The sequence below is a fragment of the Bufo gargarizans genome, chromosome 3 (genome assembly GCF_014858855.1).
Source record: "Bufo gargarizans isolate SCDJY-AF-19 chromosome 3, ASM1485885v1, whole genome shotgun sequence".
Classification (NCBI taxonomy): Eukaryota; Metazoa; Chordata; class Amphibia; order Anura; family Bufonidae; genus Bufo; species Bufo gargarizans.
In genome coordinates, this window is record NC_058082.1 from 118,953,496 (window position 1) to 118,978,184 (window position 24,689).

The 24,689-nt window shown below is 44.4% G+C and overlaps 1 protein-coding gene across 2 annotated transcripts in view; it reads left to right on the forward strand.

The window, feature by feature from the left end:
* LOC122932670 (retinol dehydrogenase 7-like) overlaps positions 1–24,689 on the forward strand; it is a 47,566-nt gene that overhangs the window by 14,859 nt on the left and 8,018 nt on the right. The window contains exons 1-4 of one of the 2 annotated variants that reach the window (XM_044287218.1): positions 1,540–1,592; positions 7,493–7,814; positions 13,400–13,658; positions 20,481–20,644. In XM_044287218.1, coding sequence (XP_044143153.1) covers positions 7,502–7,814; positions 13,400–13,658; positions 20,481–20,644 — 736 coding nt within the window. In that variant the 5' untranslated portion in view covers positions 1,540–1,592; positions 7,493–7,501. Of the gene's footprint in view, positions 1–1,539; positions 1,593–7,492; positions 7,815–13,399; positions 13,659–20,480; positions 20,645–24,689 lie in introns of those variants that run through there. The other variant, XM_044287217.1, reaches the window with a different exon arrangement.

A 24,689-nucleotide genomic window follows, 5' to 3' on the forward strand; every position in this document is an offset into this window, starting at 1 on the left:
TCACTGCGATAACATTTTTGGTAACACATTAAAAACTATGGGTGATATATAGGAAACTGGTGTAAAGTAGAACTGGCTTAGTTGCCCATAGCAACCAATCAGCTTCCACCTTTCATTTTCCAAAGGTGCAGTAAAAAATGAAAGGTGGAATCTGACTGGTTGCTATGGGCAACTAAGCCAGTTCTACTTTACACCAGTTTGATAAATGACCCCATATATGTGCAGTACGCAGACCTGCAGGGTATTGCGATGTGAGGTCACGGTTAATAGGCACACGAGGGTTGCTCTGGGTTACTCACAGTTTGTAGGGGGACCCTGGGCAGGCGTACAGCAGTGATGGAGAGGCTGGCACAGGAGACCTCTAGGGCACTCTCGGTGTATAGGGACCAGGCCTAATGGTAGATGAGGTGCCCTGGATGTTGCAGGTGTTTAATGTGCCGGTGGCAAGATCCCTTTAAGATTCGTGACGCCAGTGCCTGTAACTGTGGCACACCGATTTATAGTAGTAATAAGTGAGGAACACGATGTTGAGGTGAACCAAACTTCCTTTACTGGAAACAGTTAACTTTTTACAGTCTGGGTTCAGTTCCACATGGCAGCAGAAATCATAAGCAGGCTTTAACATCAATGGCAGGTACAATGTTCTTTGCAAGATACTCAGAGGGTAAAAACACTTACAGATCAGGCTGCACCTTTTCCTCAGAAATCCTGTGCACTATTCCTCAGAACTCCTGGCTGTCTCAATCCCAAGGCCCGTATGCCCTAATGCTGGCTTTATCCTTGGTACAAAACTTCCTCAGGTATATATCCCTTGCTTTAGGTAAATAATCCTTCTGCCCTTCAGCCCTCAGGTTGGCTGGTTACTCTTCTGCTCTGCACTTAGCTTTGTGGGAACTGCAGGTTTCTCAAGAGGTACACTCTTCTCTTGGTGACAATCTTCTGAGCTAACTTTGGCTCAATGTCCTCAGGTAGGCTGGACTGCATTCACTAGCCTCCTGGAGGCAACTAGAAGCCTGGGCTGTCTAGCTGCATGTCAGGAGGAGGCCCTCAGCTTCTCTCTGGCTAAGGTGCACTCTCACTTCTGTCTCCACACAGACTCCTGACTACACAGACTGCCTCCTCCCTGTCTGGGCCTAAATATATATACTAGGGGTTCCCTAGTTCCCTCTAGTGCCTAGGATGCTGAACTACACCCTAATAGGCCTGCTACACACATCACAGGGAAAATACACATAAATATACAGTATATTAAAATGGACTGTGAAATACACCGCCACTGTCCCTCAGGAGTAGGAGTACCACGTGGCCCAATTGACCCTTGTGTAGTGCCCACATTTACCTAGTGGGACACTACATATGTACTCTAAAATAAAACCAGGTGAACCTCTTTTACCACATCATAGAATTGCAGCTTTGCATTTTGTGGCGTGCAGTCCGTGCACTACTCAAATTTCTATTTGCTACTTTTTCCTACACTGGGAATTTTAGCATAGGGTGGCAGGCAGCCAAGTCATGCTGGCAGAAGGGATATCCTGGTATTTTAAGGGAAGTACAAGAATCTCTTGATTTCGCCATGGCTGTTCCAGAAGCATGTAAGTACACAGACTCTCTCTTTCATACCGTACTCTCTTCAAACACGATTCAGAGACAAAGCTGATTTCTTCTTGTATGTCGCAGAGCATTGCATACTATATGTTTGAAAGCTTTTTCTTATCCCAGAGAGTATAATGTGATGACATGCCCTGCAGGAGTCAAATACATCTAGACGTTCATAGAATGTGCAATCCAGCTAATCTTACTTATCTTATCACTGCGCCGTACAAAGGGCAATGTTAAAACACAGATTTAGGGTGTGTTCACAAGATGAAATGCCTACACATCTGGGGAATAGGTCGTGATTATTCACCGACACATGCCTCCAACAAATGCCGCTGTTAGGCCACTTAGGCTGTGGTATACTGTGGTATACTATACCGTAAAAGAAACACAGTTTTCTCCTCCAGTTGCTACAGGGAGCCTATGGCTACATTACGTGTACGCAACAGAAACCTTCCTAGCACATATGACAATGTGTTACATTACATTACAGTCGCCTAATTTTTTAATAATAGCAAACAAATTAGATTAAAGCTGGATATGTAACTATTTATAGACACCTGTAGATTGTACTATAAGTTCTGCAATGCTAAACTGTTATATATGTATTTCTTCACACAGGTCAAAGATTCTGTTTCTTTTTCCCTCCCACCCCCACAGGGCCGTACCGCCAATTAGACGAGCTGAGGCGATCGCCTCAGGGGGCGCGGCCCTGGTGACAAGTGGGGGGTGGCAGGGCAGCTGGAGAGGAGCGTTTCCATTGTGGAAGCGCTCATCTCTATATTCATCTGTATCGCTGTCCTCAGAACAGCGATACAGATGGCTGTGCGTTGGGACAGGGGAGAGGCTTCTCCCTTTGCCGTTCCTCTGATAGGCTACAGGCACTAGGCCTGTGGCCTAGCAGATGCTGGTGCAGGTGGGGCAATGGCATCATCACGCCGCCTGAGCCTTACAGCAAGAAACACAGGCCGGAAGAGGCCTTCATCGCATCGCTGAAAGCTGCATGGAGGTAAGTATATGTGTATTTTTTTTATATTGCACAATGTAGGAAAGAAGCACTATGGGGGCATCTAGGGGCACTCCTTAATGCACATTATTGGTGGGCACTATGGGGGCACAAAAAATTGATATTTTGTATTGGGGCACTATGAGGAAGGGGGCAGAGGAAAACTGTGAGGGCATCTAGTGAGGGCACAAAGAAGGGGTATTTCATATGGGGGGCACTATGAGGGCATCTACCGGGGGCTTTGCATAGGGGCATTTTATACTGGAAAGTTACGGGGGACACTGAGGATAACTACTGGGGCACTATATAGGGGCATTTTATACTGGTACATTATGGGGGACACTATAAGGAAGGGAGAGAGGAGCACTATAGGGGCAATATATAGAGGCATATTATACTGGCACACATTATGGGGGCACTATGGGGGCATCTATTGGGGACACTATATAGGGGTATTTTATACTGGCACATTATGGGGGCACTATGGAGAAGGAGAAGAGCACTATAGGAGAATCTAGTGGGGGCACTATATAAGGGAATTTTATACTGGCACATTATGGGGGCACTATGGGGAAGGGAAGATAGTAGCACTATGTGGGCATTGACTTGCTGGCATTATATATGGGTATTTTATACTGGCACACATTATGGGGGCACTATGGGGACATTCGCTCAACTGTGGGCATTAAAGGGGGGGTATTCTTCACACTAGCACACATTCTAAGGGGGCATTTTTTGTAATGGTGCTCATTTTAAGGGGGCATTTTTCTACTGTCACATTATAAGAATAATTATTACTACTGGGGGGGGGCATTTTGGTGGGCTTTATTACTACTGGGGGACTATGGGGAACATAATTATTAGTATGGGCACTAGGGGAGCGTTATTACTACCAAGTGTGCTCTAGCAGAGAATTATTACTATTGGTGGGAATTTGGGGAACAATATTACTGTTGGGGCTACCCTGGCACAGTTATTTTGGGGGGACATTATGTTTACACTATGGGTATCAGGAACACTATTTGCTGGGCACAGTTATTTTAGGATACTACATGCCAATAATTATTGAAGGCCAATATCTACATGGTACTACTATTTTCAGGGGGTGTATCTTTTTCTGCAGTATAATATTTGGGAGCACAGTGGCACAGTATTTGTGGGGGTAGGATGACAATTTTTTATTTTGTCAAACTGCAGAGACGAGAGATGGCTGAAAAATCATCATGGTGGCCTGGTCTGAATGGAGGAGATGAGGAAAGAGAACATATACATCAGAGGAGACGTCACTTGATGTAAGAGGTATGGAGAGCTATATTATCCTGTATGTTTTGTAGTGATATACCTGCCCCCACCTCACAATCACATACACATGTAGATACAGACACCAGTTTTCCCTCAAATAACATTTATCCTCTATCCACTGTCAATCGCAAGAAGGGTGTTCCATGTAACCCCGAAAATCCCTTATCCCCCTCATAAAATGTAACATACCATACATAACACTATACCACATGTACTGTACATTCTATATGATGCACACATACCTACATTGCACACGCATATACACATTGCAAACACATATATACACAACAAACATACATACACATTATACATACAGTATGCATATGGATTACTCATATTTAACTTTCTTGCAGCTAGTTTCCTCATTTCAGCTAAGAAGTGGAGAAGGACCTATGATAAGCAGAGAATGTGCTGCACTCTTCCTGAGCTGCTCTCTGCAGACCCACTCCTACTCCATCTTATGCCGGTCCCAACAGATTGCCTGTATCAGGTTATAACAGCCCTTAAGATGCTTTGGCTGTTTAAATAAAAATGAACACTAGTGAGAGGGAGAAAGATGGGGAAGGTAGGTTCTTCTGACCTCTTCATCCTGTGATCCCCTCCACATCCCTACTGTAACAAAGCAGGTGTTGACCAACTGTGTCACCTGAACAGATTTCACTTAATATCTTACTCCCAAGGGTGTTGTTTAAGTAGCCCATCTGGACTTCGCTGCTATCTCTTATAGTAGTCTCTGTTCAAGCAACAGTTGACCCACAGGGGTTTGAGAGACTCTGGTTGCAGTGACCGAGTGGATCACTGCAAAGGGTTAATTTAATGCTAAGGAGTTAAATGTTGTGATTTGTTGTTAAAGTACTCTTTTCCATGCACTATGTATTGCTAATGGTTATGTATGGACAGTATATAGTTAACACTGGCAGTCCTTGTTAGGTTGGTTAGGAAAACAGGCAGGGTAGTAGGGTTAGGTGTCTAGTCATCAGAGTTAGAGGCAACACATGCACGTGTGAGCTCCTGAGAAATAGGCATGGAGAAAATCACTCCCATCACTGCCACTACTACCACTCTCCTCCTGGCTCTATACCTATGGGTTGCTGCATGGTGAGGACTGCCTAGGAATCCGGCAAAATCATCTTCAGGGATAAGCCAAGGGCAGGCAAAGTTGTGTGATACAATAAACAGCCCAAGGTCAGGACGGGCAGCTCAGGATCAGAACAAAGAGAGCAGCAAAGGGTCAAATCTGTGAAAAATGAAAAAGTTGGTACATAGGCAGAGAAGTGTAGAACAGTACACCTTTGCAGGATACTAGCAGTCTAGAACCTATTGATGAGGCTCCTTTTACTAAGGAAAATACCTAAAATACCTAAGACAGACAGACATTGGCTGGAGAAGACCAGGGCATGCCCACATCCTCTGGGAGAGCAGGAAGGAGGTCTCAGCCTGCAGAATCACATTTACTACTCCTGCAGCCCTAACCACCACACAGGATGAGACAGATGCTGACTTGACCAGGACACCCAAGCAACAGAGGAAGCAGAATGGTGAGCAGCATGGCCACCATGCTCATCAGGGAGAATGAGATGGCCGTAGGCACGGACCACCACCATAACACCTATCTTATTGCATCCAGGGCAAGTGCCACAGCTACCCCCTCAGCTATGCTGCTAGATAACACTTGTCAGTGTAGGTAGTAAATTAATACTTGTTTTTGGGGAAAATTAGTGTACTTGGCTTAGTAACTGGTACTTTGATGGAAAACAGAGGATAGTTAGCTATAAACAAATCCTCTGATGGCTAGAGATGAGCAAAGTTCTCAAAACTTCAATTCGGCTGCTTCACCGAATTTCATAAAGAAATTTGCTGCGTGACGAATTACTTCACGAAGTGCATTTCTTTGTGAGTAGGGAGTGAAATGAAGGGAATCGGCGATTGCACCACCTCCTGTCATTGAACCCCTCAGATGACTCGTTCATGACCATTGAGGGCTGTCAGGGGATAATCTGTAAAAAAATAAAAATTAAATACTCGCATTATTCATTTGATCACAAAAAGCCTGCTGCAGCCATCCTGCTTGAAGATCCAGCGTGAAATCTCACGCAGTGCATGACATCACGCTGGCAGCGTGGTGATATCATACATCACTGCACATGAGATTTTGCATGGGATCTTCAATCAAGATGACCACATAGGACTCTTTGAGTGCAAATGAATAAGGTGAACATGATTTATTTATTTTTTACCACCATTTTAGGGAAAATTGATTAGTTACCAAGAAGCACAAAGAAATTCGGCTTCGCGGTGAATCGAATTTTCTCTTAAATTCGGATCGTAGTCCACTTCGTCAACTTTGATTTGCTCAACACTACTGATGGCATTCATAGACCATCATTATCAAATTGCTGGAGTTCCAACTCCTGACCCCTCAGGGGACACAAGACACATTCCCTTTAGTAATTTGATTGGTGTGTATAATTGGAGTCAAACCCCCACCAATCTGATACTAATGGCCTATTGTTAGGATAGGCCATCTATCACACTCTCTGCCTACTATATCCTTTGCCGTTGACAGAATACCATGTTTCCAATTCAGCTCTGCTGTCTGTGCACTGACTTTATATTACATGATTACACCCCAGTTCAGCAACTAGAGTCCTTTTATCTTTCAATATTGAATTAGCTATTGTAATACATGAATTGCCTCTGGCTTTGAACTTCCACCATATGCCTTTGACCTTGTCTGCTTGGATTATTGTATTGCATGAACTCTGCATTGTCTATGAATTCTACACGTGAGGTGCTGACCTCCATCCATTGCAACCCAGAGGATCCATTATCAAGGTAGGCCTTGTGTCAGACAATCTGATACTGATGGCCTATTGTAGAGATAAACCGTGTGTCATGCTCTCTACTCACTATGTCTATCACAGCTGACTCTACTGTATCACCTGACCACATATAATTTAGCAATGAAACAGTCCTTAACTTTTTAAGTACTCAAGTAGATTGATTTGTTAGTTTCTGTAGGACTTGGATTGCCCCTGACTTTGACATTCTGACCTTTTGCTTTATTGATTTTGTGATTACAAACTTTACTCACCTCCAGCCGTGGCAAACCAGAAAAGCTACTTTCCAGGTAGGCCTCATGTCACAATCACTGCTATAGTCCTGGAAAAATTTTTGAAAGTTTAGTGTGGACACATATAAGGTTATGTACTTTGGCAGAGAAAAAACATTCAACATTTGAACAAACAACATTTAGCTAGGCCCCCAGATTTCAATGACAAATATTATTACTTTTGCTTCTGTACTCTAAAACATTTCGGGAAAAAGGTTAAAGAATTTAGAATTTTTTGTCAATGGAATTTAGTTCCCAGTATGAGTCTCAGTTATTCCTGTGTTATGTATAATGCCTGTCAGTTTTACACTGACAGGCAAACCATTAGGCCATGCCTTAAAAAATAACAAATGAAACAGCCTTAGATTATTTAGTGCAATGTACAGTAAATTGGCTTCTCATTACCAAATTAATAAACAGTAGAATATATTTGAGAGCATATCGTAACTTTATATTCCTTGCATTTTTTTTTCCAGGACTGAGTCATGTGGCTATTGATCCTTGTGGTTTTAGCTTTGATCTACATTTTCAGATGGAACCAAAGACGTTGGATTCTTCCAAATCTCATAGATAAGTATGTGTTAATCACAGGATGTGATTCTGGCTTTGGAAACTTGGCCGCCAAACAGCTGGACAGACGTGGCATGCATGTACTTGCAGCTTGTCTTACACAGAAAGGAGCTGAAAACCTGAAGAAGGAGACATCTAGTAGGCTGAAGACTGTGATCCTTGATGTTACTGACAGCCAGAGTGTGAATGATGCAGCTGTATGGGTTGCTTCCATTGTAGGAGATAAAGGTATGATGTTTCATTAACATCATCCATTATACAGTATATTAGCAAAGCATTGACTTAATAAGCTCCAAAGATTACCTTTACATTGGTCAACAGTGCAGGCAATTATCAGGAATAAACTATTAAATCCCAATAATTGCCTGATTGTGAGCTGGATTTGGATGCAGCTACTGTAATTGTACATCCCCATAGTGACCCATTGTTTTTAGACAGCGGATCACTGTTTACAAAGGACAAACTGCTGTGCAGAAATTATGGTTTTGGTGTCCCCATCAACAATGCTTTCACCAAATAAATGAGGTGATCGGGTGATCGGGTGATCAGTGGCACCTTTACACAGGGCAATTATCAGTAATAAGTGGTTCTATGAATGTCCTCCCCCAAAATTGCCCCGATTGTTGGCACATGTAAAGGATCTTTTAGATGTGACGCAGAAAACCAAACATTATTAAACTCCAAGCAGCCACCAACCACCAGTTGTGAAATCAGGAGATTGAAAGGAGTAAATTCCGATAAAACAAGAAAAACATGTAAACATCAGCACATAAACAAATGCCACAGGCAAACTACCAAGTACGTAGGGGGCAGGAGGGCAGGAAGCTCCAGCAATCCACCGGTGAAAATGGTAGGTGGAGCATCATTATATTAACCCCAGTTGGACAGTGCCCTTATTCACAACTTGCAGGGTGAGGAGAGGGTGGGGAAACATGCCAAACCCTGCCTAGGGTAGCCTACCTCCCTTCTCCCTGATCCCTACAACATGACAGCTCCCTGGGAGGGGAGAATACAGCAGCCCGAGAAGGTTCATATTAACCCCTTTGGGTGCCTAACCCGGTGTCTCCTGCAGTCAATGACAACTTCTCTAAATGGTTTGTTGTCTTCAAATTTCTACATTGGCTTCACTGTCTATTAATGCATTTATTCCACTATTCTAATGTCACAATGTCGCAGAATTAGAGCGTACTCCACATTTGTGCAATAATTTATGACTTTTTGATATTTTATGCTTATTTTGCTGCTTTTCAAAAGTGCTGTGAAAAGGTAGGGTTTAGTAAGGGAGTCGAGCTTCCATGGACCAAAAAAATTGACCATGGTAGTCATAGAATGCAATTTCTGGTGCAAGAAAAGTCAATGATATGCCAAGTTAAGAGGCATGTGTCTGGCTCATCTTACTTCAAAGTATATTACTTACTGGTGTATGGATCTCTACCAGAGTGTTGTTAACATGCATACCTACAGAACATACATAGTACACATATACAGTACTGTGCAAATGTTTAAGGAAGCTGTGAAAAAATGCTGCAAAGAATGCTATCAAAAATAGAAGTGGTCTCACCAGCCTTTGCCTTCAGAACAGCATCAATTCTTTTAGGTACCCTTGCATACAGTTTTTGAAGGGACTTGGCAGGGAGGTTGTTCCAAATCAATTTTTCTCACTTTAGGGGAAAAAAAATTCCTTTCCGACTCCAATCAGACAATCAGAATAACTCTCTGGATCAACAACCCATTTCTAGTAACTATACCCTATAATATTATTACACTCCAGAAATACACCCAGGCTCCTCTTGATCTCTTTTAGTGAATTCACCATCACCACCTCCTCAGGTCGAGAGTCTCACAGCTCTTACAGTAAAGAATCCTCTTCTATGTTTGTGTAGAAACCTTCTTTCCAATAGACGCAGGGGATGTCCTCTCCTCACAGTCATAGTCCTGGGAATAAATAGATGATGGGAGAGATTTCTGCATTGACTCCTGATATATTTATACATAATTATTAGATCTTCCCTTAGTCGTCTTTTTTCTAAACTGAAAAACCCTAATTTTGATGTTCATTCTGGGTACTGTGGTCCACCCATTCCAGTTATTACTTTAGATCCCATTCTCTGAACCCTCTCCAGCTCTGCTATGTCTACCTTGTTCACAGGAGCCCAGAACTGTACACAGTACGCCATGTGTGGTCTGACTAGTGATTTGTAAAGTGGTAGGACTATGTTCTCATCACGGGCATCTATGCTACTTTTGATGCAACCTATTATATTATTGGCCTTGGCAGCAGCTGCCTGACACTGGTCTCTATAGCTTAGTTTGCTGTTCACTAAAATTCCTAAGTCCTTTTCCATGTCATTGTTACCCAGTGTTTTACCATTTAGTATGTATGGGTAACTTGCATTAATCCTACCCATGTGCATAACCTTACATTTGTCAGTGTTAAACCTCATCTGCTGCTTCTCTGTCCAAGCCTCTAACCTATCCAGATCCACCTGTAGCAGTATATATTTAGAATATATAATATATTATAATATATTATAATATATTATGGCTAAAACATCAGTAGTAGTTTCCCACATATTATGCATTCATATATATCAGAAGTATGATTTTATACATATATATATATATATATATATATATATATATTATAATTACAAAAAAAAGGAAATATATACATTTAATTTAACCTCTATTTCTAAAAAGTTTCTGATGGGATTCAAACTCACAACCTTCTATATTACAGCCCAGAATGTGGACCACTACACTATAGAGCTGCATGGCCAGTTACTTAAAAATATATATATAAGGGTCCATTCACACGTCCGTTTTTTCTTTCCTGATCTGTTCCGTTTTTTCAGGAACAGATCAGGACCAGATCTGGACCCATTCATTTTCAATGGGTCCTGGAAAAAATCGGACAGCACAATGTGTGCTGTCCGTTTCCGTTGTTCCGTTCCGCATGTCCGTTTAAATATAAAACATGTCCTATTCTTGTCCTGAAAAATCGGATCCTGGTACAATACAAAGTCAATGGATCCGCAAAAAACGGATGACATTCGGATGTCATTCCGTATGTCATCCGTTTTTTGCGGATTCTGTTCCTGGAAACACATACATTTTTATTTTTTTTTCAATTTTTTTTCAAAGAAATCCAAACAACTTTATTTGATTATTGAAATGTATACATGTTTCCGTTTTTTGCGGATCCGCAAAAAACGGATGACATACGGATGACATCCGGAAACATTTTCAGGAACAACGGATCCGCAAAAAACGGACCGTTTTTCAGGATGAAAAAAAACAGGACGTGTGAATGGACCCTAAATATGAGACTTCTGCTGTATAGGAATATATACTACTAGTCTCATTTTTTTTTTTCTAGTGGTTACGATTCTTGGCTGTAATGTAAAAGGTTGTGAGTTTGAATCCCACCAGAAACTTTTCAGAAATAGAGGCTAAATTAGATTTAAATACACTGACTTGAGCACTGCGATGTGCCGAGCATAGCGATGCTCGGGCCGAACTGGTGTTCGGCCGAGCGTGCTCACCCAACACTAGTTAATGGGTCTACATCCACAAATTAAGTGCACACAACCAGTGCCCATGCAATGCAGACTGCTATTTGTGGTCCACAGCATGGGCACTGAGCGCTTATTCTTATGTGCATGTCACTAGGATATGCCCCCATTGTCTGATAGGTATGGGTCCCATTGCTGGGACCCGCACCTATCTCGTAAAGGCAGCTATCAAAGACCTGGAGGGCACACCGCGCAGGCTCGGCTTTTTATGTCAGCCCCATGGAAATGAATGGGAGTGGTGGCGGTGCAATGGCAGCGTGCTCCCATTCACTTCTATGGGGAGTGCTCTTGGTGGTGGCCAGACCCCAGGAAAATCGAGGTGCTCCAGCCACCACTTTCCCCGCTCCATTATTGATATAGGTAGGGGTTCTAGAGGTGGGACACACACCTGTCAGACAATGGGGACATATCCTAGCGATGTCCCTATTGTCTCAGATGGGATTAGCCCTTTATTGACATTGGCTATATGTTTGGCTATATGTTTGGGGTTGTAGTCTTGCTGCAAAATAAATTTGGAGACAATATTATGTCCTTTCATGGTATTGCATGATGGATAAGTATCTCTCTTTTGAAGAAGCATAAAAAAATGGGCAATGTTAAGGACTGTATACACAGGGGCGGCCAAGCAAAGGGTGGTCACACCGAATACTAATTTGATTTAGATTTCTCTTTTGTATATTATTTATTATTTAATTACATTTAGCATTTTATTAATTAATAAAAATAAACTATTACAGTAATACTTATACTTTGAAAGCATTTCTTACATTGCAGCATTTTTTCCACACCTGCCTAAAACTTTTGCACAATATTGTATTATTGTCCATGCTCTTGTAGAACAAAAAGACAATTACCGGTATATTCTATTATATACAGTTTTAACATATATAATATATTGTATTGTATACCAGTCTGTGGGGGGTGCAAAGATAGCAAGACCCTCATGCCTAAAGAGGCTTAAAAACACCCCTGCTACATAAGACAGCAATATCACAAATGGCATATGGTAGGTAGTGGAGGAGATTCATTTTAAACCTTTAGGCCTGTATTATAGTCTAGTGCTGCATTGACAACTGGAACCAGAAAAAATCCCAACAGAAGGCTTTTGGAATAGAATTCAGCTGACCTACTGGATGGAACTAAAGGACATAATAGCACAAAGAGACTGAACCGGCACTTAGGCAAAAGAAAGCATCAGGAACTCAGACATACGGAAACAAAGACTAGGAACAACGTGCAGAATAGAAGATATTTGTGGAACTCAGGAATACCATAGAAACCAGACCAGAAGTGATACTGCAGGGACCATGGCAGGCAGAACCAAATGGATCAACAATTAATGTAGCGAGAATAATTGCATAGTCAGGGTCTGGATATATGCTTGAAACAGCTAATAAATGTGGCACTTGCCACGCACACTACAATTCTGGATCAATTTGATTAGTAAATCTGTTTCCATTGTTCCTAGCACTACTTCAATGGAAAATAACTACTCTACGACCAGGGGCGTAGCTAAAGGCTCAGGGCCCTGGTGCAAGAGTTCAGCTTGGGCCCCCTCTTCCCTCAGTGCTTTATGGCCGGGCACAGGGAAGCACATAGCCTTCGAGGCAAAAATTGAAATGGCATCCCCCCCCATGCCAAATTATCGACCAAACCCCTTCCCTCCATCCAAAGGTGTAACTTGACCTGCATGCACTTTCTACAATACCAGTGTCTTCTTATGTGGCACAAGGGTCTTTGGGCCCCTCAGGCTCCTGGGCCCGGTAGTGACTGCTACCTCTGCACCCCCTATAGCTAATCCCCTGTCTACGACTGTACTAACTGCATTTTCAGTGCTGTATTTTCCCCATTGTCACTTAACAAAATGCAGTGACACATGCAAGAAACATTTAAAAAAAAGTCACCTACGGTTTTCAAAATGTACTTGCATGTAAATCTGGGCTACACTTTTTTTTTCTTTCTGTGACAATCGATATTTCATGCTAGGTGTGAGCTGTCAGTATGTGCTGCCTGGAATTACGTGTTGTTTAATAAGTTTATGAAAAATATGGAAGCAAATGCATATATGCTATTTATTAGCAGACAGTGATTTTCCATGCATTACAAGAGAAATAAAAATGCATTACAAAGATGCTAAGCAGATATATGATTTCTGTCAAATACCTAATTAAAAAGATACAAAAACTGACTTTCCATATGAGCTTTTTTGGCTACACATTTTCTGCTTTCTTATACTAGGTCTCTGGGGTTTAGTGAATAATGCTGGTATTTCAGTACCAACTGCCCCAAATGAATGGCTGACTAAAGAAGATTTTTCAAAAATTCTGAATGTGAATCTGTTGGGCGTTGTTGATGTCACTCTTAAGATGCTGCCTTTGATTCGAAGAGCTTGTGGACGTGTAGTGAATGTCGCAAGCATTGCGGGTAGATTAACCATCTGTGGAGGAGGATACTGCATGTCTAAATATGGAGTGGAATCATTCTCCGATAGTCTCCGGTGAGCAATCTGACTTTATTCTCCTCTTTTTCAGATTTTCTTTGCTAAGCTTAGGTTTGTCACCTGCATGAATTTCCCAATTAGCCTACCTGCACATGTTGTAGATTATGCACAGACTCTCGTGCGGGAAAAAACACAGCGTTAGGCCTCATGCACACGACCGTTGTGTGCATCCGTGGCCGTTGTGCCGTTTTCCGTTTTTTTTCACGGACCCATTGACTTTCAATGGGTCCGTGGAAAAATCGGAAAATGCACCGTTTGGCAGCCGCATCCGTGAGCCGTGTTTCCTGGCCGTGAAAAAAATATGACCTGTCCTATTTTTTTCACGGCCAACGGTTCACGGGCCCATTCAAGTCAATGGGTCCGTGAAAGAACACGGATGCACACAAGATTGGCATCCGTGTCCGTGATCCGTGGCCGTAGGTTTTAGTTTCATACAGACGGATCCGAAGATCCGTCTGCATAAAAGCTTTTTCTGATCTAAGTTTTCACTTCGTGAAAACTCATTTCCGACAGTATATTCTAACACAGAAGCGTTCCCATGGTGATGGGGACGCTTCTAGTTAGAATACACTGCAAACTTTGTACAAGACTGCCCCCTGCTGCCTGGCAGCACCCGATCTCTTACAGGGGGATATGATAGTACAATTAACCCCATCATATCCCCCTGTAAGAGATCAGGGCTGCCAGGCAGCAGGGGGCAGACCCCCCCCCCCCCCTCCCCAGTTTGAATATCATTGTGCGGCCCCCCCCCTCCCCTGTTGTTAACTCGTTGGTGGCCAGTGTGCGCACCCCCCTCCCTCCCTCCCTCTATTGTTTTAATACATTGGGGCCAGTGTGCGCGCCCCCCCCCCCAACCCCCCCTCCCTCCCTCTATTGTTTTAATACATTGGGGCCAGTGTGCGCGCGCCCCCCCAACCCCCCCTCCCTCCCTCTATTGTTTTAATACATTGGGGCCAGTGTGCGCACCCCCCCAACCCCCCCCCCCCCCTCCCTCCCTCTATTGTAATCATCATCGGTGGCAGCGGAGTAGAAGATTTTCATACTTACCTGCTTCTTGCTGCTGCGATGTCTGCGTCCGGCCGGGAGCTCCTCCTACTGGTAAGTGACAGGTCTGTGCGGCGCATTGCTGTCACTTACCAGTAGGAGGAGCTCCCGGCCGGACGCAGACATCGCAGCAGCAAGAAGCAGGTAAGTATGAAAATCTTCTACTCCGCTGCCACCGATGATGATTACAATAGAGGGAGGGAGGGGGGGGGGGGGTTGGGGGGGCGCGCGCACACTGGCCCCAATGTATTAAAACAATAGAGGGAGGGAGGGGGGGGGGGGTTGGGGGGGCGCGCGCACACTGGCCCCAATGTATTAAAATAATAGAGGGGGGGTTGGGGGGCGCGCGCACACTGGCCCCAATGTATTAAAACAATAGAGGGAGGGAGGGGGGTGCGCACACTGGCCACCAACGAGTTAACAACAGGGGAGGGGGGGCCCACTGGCCACCAATGAGTTAAAAACAGGGGGGGGGGGTCTGCCCCCTGCTGCCTGGCAGCACCTGCCAGGCAGCAGGGGGCAGTCATGTACACAGTTTTTTTGTATATTCTAACCTGAAGCGTCTCCATCACCATGGGAACGCCTCTGTGTTAGAATATACTGTCGGAAATGAGTTTCACGATGTAGCTCATATCCGACAGTATATTCTAACATAGAGGCGTTCCCATGGTGATGGGGACGCTACAAGTTAAAATATACCATCGGATTGGAGAAAACTCCAATCCGATGGTATAACAGAACTCCAGACTTTACATTGAAAGTCAATGGGGACGGATCCGTTTGAAATGGCACCATATTGTGTCAACATCAAACGGATCCGTCCCCATTGACTTGCATTGTAATTCAGGACGGATCCGTTTGGCTCCGCACGGCCAGGCGGACACCAAAATGACTTTTTTTTCATGTCCGTGGATCCTCCAAAAATCAAGGAAGACCCACGGACGGAAAAACGGTCACGGATCACGGACCAACGGAACCCCGTTTTGCGGACCGTGAAAAAAAACGTCCGTGTGCATGAGGCCTTATACAGTACCAGGAAAATGTATGAGAGTAGACAATTCTCATGTACACTTTGCTTTTTTCGTTCCACGTGAAAATTTCCCTGCTGTGTGGATTTTTAAATCCGCAGCATAATAAATAATTCTTTGTGCAGTTCTTTTGAACGGATTTCAACCTTTTTCGATAGAAGGTTGAGATCTGAGTCAAAACCTCATCAAATCTGCACCCAAAACTGCAAGTAACACTTGGTTTTTGGTGCAGATTCGGTGTGAGACAGCCTGCACCATGTGCAAGTTAACTTAACCTTAGCGCCATACATGTACGGCAGAAGGATGGGATTTAAATATGGAGCAGCAGAGGCCCCGGACTAACATCTTTGACTGATGATAACGCCGATTGCAGAAAGTTTTTAATGCTAAAAACTCGGAAGAGTGAGCTTCCGGGGTTGGCAGGGCCATTCCTTTGCTCTGATGCGCTAGGTCTCTGAAAAAGCCCAGCATATTAGAGCTGTAGTTCCAATGGAGGCCTGCAGGTGGCAGGGCTCCATAGGATAGCAGCAAATTAGGCCTACATTGTAGTTCTATTAAAGATCTCTCTCTCTCTCTCTCTCTCTCACTATATATATATATATATATACAGTTGCAAGAAAAAGTATGTGAACCCTTTGGAATTATATGGATTTCTGCACAAATTGGTAATAAAATCTGATCTGATTGTTGAGGGAAGTGTTGGATTTAAATATATATATGCCCTTACAAATATGCATATATATTGGTCCTTTTGCATGGGCCAGTCCAGGTGGTAGGTGTATACATAGAGATGTATGTATGCCCCCTTGTCAGCATACATCTCTATGTATATAATATATGTATAGGTGGGCTTATTGCTGACCATTCAGACCCCCTGTTTTATATATATATATATATATATATATATATATATACTTATGGATGTGCCCCAAGCATCTATAAGTGTATATATACAGTTAAACTGTGCCCAGAAGCTCCCATGGATGCCCCCCTCTGGAATGTGCCTGCTGGGTGGGGAGAGACCGACAACTGGACAATTATGTCCAGTTTCGACCTCTTCAAAGGACAGATGATCAAAAAAGATCCTCTGCCCTTTGTCACCATCTCCGGCAGCGCTGGAGATGGCATGCCTGGTATGCCTAACAGGGACATGAGAACAGAGTTCCCATGCCCCTGTGTGCCGCTCACCTCCGGCGCTGTAATTACAGCGCCAGAGATGTGCGATATCTCCACAGGCGGGAGGCTCAAAGGATCCCCATGTCATATCACCGCGCCAGCCCACGTGGACCTGGCTGCAGGTGTGCGTGGGCACGCCTGCAGGGTGGGAAAACGGGAGCGAGCGCCGCGGGGTTTAAATACCCCAGCGGCACTGCGCTCAGACAGAGGATCTTTATTGATCATCTGTCCCTTGAAGGAGAGCGCATCCGGCGCTCAGACGGAGAACCCCTACCTGCCGCCCAGCAGAGCGCTGTGCTCTGCGCACTGGAGTCCTCCCCCTACATAGAAGAGAGCACAGGCAGCCATCCGGGCTGCGCTGTGCTAGGAGTTGGATACCCCGAACGGCCTCCCTGAAGAGGAGCGCGGCCAGTGCTCAGACAAGATCCCTTGGAGTACATATTATGTGGTAAAAATATATCAGAAAAATAAGTAATAAACCAATTATAAAAAAATAAAACATAAAATATTAATAAAAATACAAATGAAAATAAAAAGGAAAAAGTGAAAAATTAACCAAAAGGGTCAGTGTCCAAGAAAAGGTATTTTTTAACTCAATTTTTATAAAAAATTAAGTTAAAAAAAGATAAAAACAAATAATAAAATACATTTTAAAAAAAACACCCACACCAACCAAAACTGTCACCATTATCACCCCATTCACGTGAAACTATACATATTATATTACAAAATGACAGACACAAAATAAGTGAACTAATTATAATAATTTATTATGGTGTCAGTTTGCATATTTAAAAAATAAGGAGCTATTGTTTGAAAAAAATATACTTTTTAAGAATGTTTTGTACAGTTTTTCCTCCAAATAAAACAAAAAAATAAATTATAAGACCCTATGTGTCAAGTTAAAAAATTGTTGCAAAAATTATTTTGGTAGTCCCAACACATAAAACATAAAAAAGTTACAACCATTTGAACCACCAAGTGCGCTAAATCACAAAAAAAGGTGTGTTCAATCCTGGTTATTAAAGTGTGGCGCCTGTAACTGGGGGGCAGGAGGTGGTAATAACCAATGAGCGCCGTCCTCTGCGGTGAAGGAAAGTGCTAACTTATGAATAGGCGGTAGGATGGAATAAAATGTCTTTCCTGTTTTTTCCTGTAAAAATTATTTTTTAACAAGTTCCTGCAGCATGGCCCCTGAAACAGAAGAATCATACTTACCTGCTCCATGCCGCCCTGGTCCTTTGTGCTGCCCCCTTTGCTTCCATCTTCTGGTTCGTGCAATATTTACACCTGGCATTGCATGGCCTTGGTCACATGCACCTCTCTCAGCCAATGACTGGCTTCAGCAGTGACATGCTGCTTGTGGCCACATTACCGCTGAAGCCAGTCATTGGCTTGAGAGGTGCATGAGACCATGGGCATGCACTGCCAGGTAAAAACAGCACGGGGACTGGAAGATGGAGGCAGTGGGGGCAGTGCGGAGGACCGAAGCAGAGGGGAGGAGGTAAGTTCAACTCTTCAGTTTCCAGGTGCCATGCTGCAGGAACATGTTAAAAATTCATTTTTACTGGGAAATCCCTTTAAGCCCCTAATACAGGTCCTTCTAAAAAAATTAGCATATTGTGATAAAGTTCATTATTTTCTGTAATGTACTGATAAACATTAGACTTTCATATATTTTAGATTCATTACACACCAACTGAAGAAGTACAAGCCTTTTATTGTTTTAATATTGATGATTTTGGCATACAGCTCATGAAAACCCCAAATTCCTATCTAAAAAAATTAGCATATCATGAAAAGGTTCTCTAAACGAGCTATTAACCTAATCATCTGAATCAACTAATTAACTCTAAACACCTGCAAAAGATTCCTGAGGCTTTTAAAAACTCCCAGCCTGGTTCATTAGTCAAAACCACAATCATGGGTAAGACTGCCGACCTGACTGCTGTCCAGAAGGCCATCATTGACACCCTCAAGCAAGAGGGTAAGACACAGAAAGAAATTTCTGAACGAATAGGCTGTTCCCAGAGTGCTGTATCAAGGCACCTCAGTGGGAAGTCTGTGGGAAGGAAAAAGTGTGGCAGAAAACGCTGCACAACGAGAAGAGGTGACCGGACCCTGAGGAAGATTGTGGAGAAGGACCGATTCCAGACCTTGGGGGACCTGCGGAAGCAGTGGACTGAGTCTGGAGTAGAAACATCCAGAGCCACCGTGTACAGGCGTATGCAGGAAATGGGCTACAGGTGCCGCATTCCTCAGGTCAAGCCACTTTTGAACCAGAAACAGCGGCAGAAGCGCCTGACCTGGGCTACAGAGAAGCAGCACTGGACTGTTGCATGTCATTCGGAAATCAAGGTGCCAAAGTCTGGAGGAAGACTGGGGAGAGGGAAATGCCAAAATGCCTGAAGTCCAGTGTCAAGTACCCACAGTCAGTGATGGTCTGGGGTGCCATGTCAGCTGCTGGTGTTGGTCCACTGTGTTTTATCAAGGGCAGGGTCAATGCAACTAGCTATCAGGAGATTTTGGAGCACTTCATGTTTCCATCTGCTGAAAAGCTTTATGGAGATGAAGATTTCATTTTTCAGCACGACCTGGCACCTGCTCACTGTGCCAAAACCACTGGTAAATGGTTTACTGACCATGGTATTACTGTGCTCAATTGGCCTGCCAACTCTCCTGACCTGAACCCCATAGAGAATCTATCGAAGCAACCTATCGAAGCCGCTATCGAAGCAACCTGGGCCTCCATAACACCTCAGCAGTGCCACAGGCTGATTGCCTCCATGCTACGCCGCATTGAAGCAGTGATTTCTGCAAAAGTATTCCCGACCAAGTATTGAGTGCATAACTGAACATAATTATTTGAAGGTTGACTTTTTTTGTATGAAAAACACTTTTCTTTTATTGGTCGGATGAAATATGCTAATTTTTTTAGATAGGAAATTTGGGTTTTCATGAGCTGTATGCCAAAATCATCAATATTAAAACAATAAAAGGCTTGAACTACTTCAGTTGGTGTGTAATGAGTCTAAAATATATGAAAGTCTAATGTTTATCAGTACATTACAGAAAATAATGAACTTTATCACAATATGCTAATTTTTTTTAAAGGACCTGTACACTGAGATATTCAGGTCAATTACTGGGAACAAGAGTTCATAGGAACGCTCATTCATGATAACAGCCCTGTATAATCATGCCGCCGATCAGCCGATAAAAAAGGAATCACTCGTTTGTCGGCTGATTTGCATATTTTATCAGGATGCAAATGAGCGCCGATCAACTTTTTTATTTTATTTGCGGCCCCTTGAAATAGAGCGATGTGACAATGTGGCCCTCAGACCAAAAATGGTGGTGCACCCCTGTCCAATAGGATATGTTGTTACTTTATGATCTGTGAGGTTCTGGACCTTGACCAGAGATTGAAGGAGACACAATGGGCTTTTTCTCTTGAATGGGGCTGCGATGGGGGTCCCTGATGTATTACAAAACTCATACTGGCTTCTGTATGAAAAAAAGCAAGAAACTGTTGTAGGTCATCCAAGCTGACTGTATTTATATCTTATAGCCGTGAGATGAAGCCATTTGGTGTGAAGGTCTGTATCGTAGAACCAGGTTTCTTTTCAACGCAAGTAACAGATACTAAACTGATGAAAGAGTGCACCAATAAACGTTGGTCTCAAGTACCAGATGAAATCCGCAGGAGCTATGGACAGCAATACTATGAAAAATGTGAGTGGATCACCACAGGAAGTATACATATGTATGGCTGTTACGATTGAGCTTCTGTGTATAAAGTGCTGCTTGATATTTTAGACTTTATGGGAGCAAAGATGAAATAAGCCTAATGTCGATATCTGAAGGGGTTTATTTATTTCTCTTGCATATTAAGCAAAGCTTTATAGACATTGGCATTACTCACTGTCCCCAGTGGGGCTCACAATCTGAAGTCCCTATCAGTATGTTTTTGGTATGTCGGAGGAAATCGGAATACGTGGAATAAACTCACACAAACACGGGGAAAACATACAAACTCCATGCAGAGGTTGTTCTTAGTCCCATTTGAACCCAGTACCCCAATAAACCAGTGCTAACCACGGAGCTACTGTGCTGTCCCAAGATATTTTGGTTTGGAAAAAATTAGGCTTGAAGGGGTTGTGCAAGAATGAAGGCTTTTTGGCAAGCAACCCTTCCCCTCCCCAGTTGGCCGGACCTGTAAAGGGAAGCTTACTTACCGCCTTCCTGGCACTGGCTCCCTGCTCCTTCTCCTCCCAGCTCCTCTGGGCTCCCTAAATGAAAACCTCCAGTTTGACATGGCTGTGGCGAAACCAACCTCGCCACTGGGTTTTGGAGAGGACTGTTTAAAAGCCTCTTGCCTCAGGATTATGGCCCATAGTAACTTTAAAGGAGAAAACAGACCGCCGTACAGCTTAAATCTGTCTGTAGAATTGTATTTTATGTTATTATGCGTTCGGTTAAATTGTATGTTATGTGAGGGCACCCAGATAGCTAATATTATTGTATTCATGTATTCTGAGTGCCATTCACCTAATGATATGCACTCAGACTTGAGCTATCTGGGGATATGTTAAATGTCTGTGTTTGCTGTGGGGGTGTGCCATTGTGTGTTTGGGTGGTGATTCCTGTCCTGTTGTCTCCACATGTGTATTGGTGATCTCCCCTTTGTCCTGAGAGATAATTGGATTGTGTTTGGTCGTCTCCGGGACAGAGGGGAGGAAACCATGATGCATTGTGGGGATATGTTGTATCTGTTCTGTATCTGCAACAAACGGTAATAAAAACCAGGCTGGGTGTGCCAGCACTTCAGACCACTGTTTGACCCTCAAGACGGAGCCTTGTCTCGTTATTGGGGGGATTCGCTGTATGCTGTTGGAGACTGATTGCCAGGAGTGTAAGCTGACGGATACGCTTTTCCTGTTCGTCTGACTGACAGCTACTTGTGAGGTTCCAGTTTGGAGTGCTATTTTGTATCCAGTTTGGGAGGTTGGTGTTCTGCAGTAGCTGTGCCTGTCTCTCGGAAAGGGGCCTATCGCCTAAACGGATTTTAACCCCTTGTCTGCTGAAACGGTGCCGTTACATTGGTGGCAAGCAGCGGGATCGTTCCTACAGCCAGAAGGACAGCTACAGGAGACACCATTTCTTTGGATTCTACAATTTAAGGGCAACGCATGTCCCAGTACAGCGACCCTAAAAGCACCAGGATGGAACCAGCAGTGTTATACGAGGAGGAGGACCTGGATGGCCGGGATGCATTAAGGAAAGGCATCTGGTACCAGGCCCTGGATAATGTACAATACCAGCGAGGTGAGAGTCTCCCCAGTGAAGAGCAGCGGTTGCAGAAGCAAGTGGCCCTGCGGATGTCCTTCCTGGGAGAGCAGCCCCTGGAGGAATGGGTGATAGAACTACAGCACCGGGTATGGCAGGAGCTATGGCTGGAGGATGCCTACCAGGCGCTTTGGTGGTATGTGGCACAGTTTATACCCTGGACAGCTGAGCATGACAAGCCAGAGGGAGAGGAGTTTGATGGTCCTGGCTTGTTATGGGAGTCCTTTGCAGAGCCTGACTTCGGGAGCCCTGCACAGTCCAGACTTCAGGACATTTTCTATGAGAGGGAGGCTAGGCATGAGTTGGATGACCCCCATGAAGTAGAGAAAGACCTGGCTCACCTAGCAACCCTGGAGTGGGAACTGGAGCAGGACTACCGAGATCTCTTCCACTCCATTGAGAAGGCTCAGCAGGACGGTAAGGTGACAGATCCAGACCCATTCAGCTGGGCAGATATTGTTGATGTTTACTGGGAAGAACCCCAGGTGGCCGGTGGAGATGGGACCGAGGTCTCTCCACCGGTCCTGCAGGGAATTGGGAGCCTAGTCTCCATTCCCCAGCGGCAGGCTGAGTTACAGGGGGCAGAGGTAGTCGTTCCTGCCCCCCAGCAGCAGCATGATTTTTTGGGAATTGGGAGCCGAGTCTCCATTCCCCAGCGGCAGTGTGAAGTGCAGGGGGCAGAGGTAGTTGTTCCTGCCCCCCAGCAGCAGCATGATTTTTTGGAAATTGGGAGCCGAGTCTCCATTCCCCAGCGGCAGGCGGAGTTACAGGGGGCAGAGACAGTCGGTCCTGTCCCCCAGCGGCAGAGTGTCCTACAGGGAATAGAGAGCCCAGTCTCCTTTCCCCAGCAGCAGGACACTGTATTGGGAGCGGAGGCGGTCGGTCGCACTCCCCAGCGGCTGGAAGTATGTATGGGAGAGGAGCTCGTTACCCCCTCTCCCCAGCGGCAGCTTAACGCACCAGGGGGAGACAGTAAGCCCCACAACAGTGCAGATGGGACCGTGGTCTCTGCACTTACAGCACAGGGGGTAGAGACAGTCGGTCTCCCCCTCCAACAACCAGGCTCCAACCAGGCTTCTTCCGTGGTAGCGCTGGCACCAGGGCTGAGTACCGCTGATCCCTGCCCACAAAGCAACCTCCACTCCAAACCAGGGAGCAACACAGAGACCGGGAGTACCAGCTTCCAACATCACCTTGGTGGACTCACTGGACAGAGACAGGCTACGAAATTCAGCAGGTCCAGTATTGGGTTGTGGGTGGGCTGCCAGACTAACTCAGGTACCGACCGGCGTGAGGTCAGGTATCTGGTTAGTCTTCCCTGGGGGGGGGAGATGTGTGGCGAAACCAACCTCGCCACTGGGTTTTGGAGAGGACTGTTTAAAAGCCTCTTGCCTCAGGATTATGGCCCATAGTAACTTTAAAGGAGAAAACAGACCGCCGTACAGCTTAAATCTGTCTGTAGAATTGTATTTTATGTTATTATGCGTTCGGTTAAATTGTATGTTATGTGAGGGCACCCAGATAGCTAATATTATTGTATTCATGTATTCTGAGTGCCATTCACCTAATGATATGCACTCAGACTTGAGCTATCTGGGGATATGTTAAATGTCTGTGTTTGCTGTGGGGGTGTGCCATTGTGTGTTTGGGTGGTGATTCCTGTCCTGTTGTCTCCACATGTGTATTGGTGATCTCCCCTTTGTCCTGAGAGATAATTGGATTGTGTTTGGTCGTCTCCGGGACAGAGGGGAGGAAACCATGATGCATTGTGGGGATATGTTGTATCTGTTCTGTATCTGCAACAAACGGTAATAAAAACCAGGCTGGGTGTGCCAGCACTTCAGATCACTGCTTGACCCTCAACACGGAGCCTTGTCTCGTTATTGGGGGATTCCCTGTATGCTGTTGGAGACTGATTGCCAGGAGTGTAAGCTGACGGATACGCTTTTCCTGTTCGTCTGACTGACAGCTACTTGTGAGGTTCCAGTTTGGAGTGTTATTTTGTATCCAGTTCGGGAGGTTGGTGTTCTGCAGTAGCTGTGCCTGTCTCTCGGAAAGGGGCATATCGCCTAAACGGATTTTAGCCCCTTGTCTGCTGAAACGGTGCCGTTACAATGGCTATAGCCAATAACGGGCTGCGGCGGTGACTGGATGCCCTTGCATCATGTGACCATTTCTCCTGATGTAAGGGCAGCTGGTCATTGCTATGGCCAGTACTAGGGACTTACATGATAATTCCCCTGCTCTTTCCTCTACTATACACCCACATGGCCACTGCAGCCAATCACAGGTGATGCTGACATCTGCAGATTGAAAATGCTGTAGCCAATAATTGGCTTCAGCAGTTAAGTGGGTGTATGGTATGTCAGCGCCTCAAATTGCTGGGAACCATTAAGTAGGTGAATTTATCAGGTTACTAATGGTTCGTTTT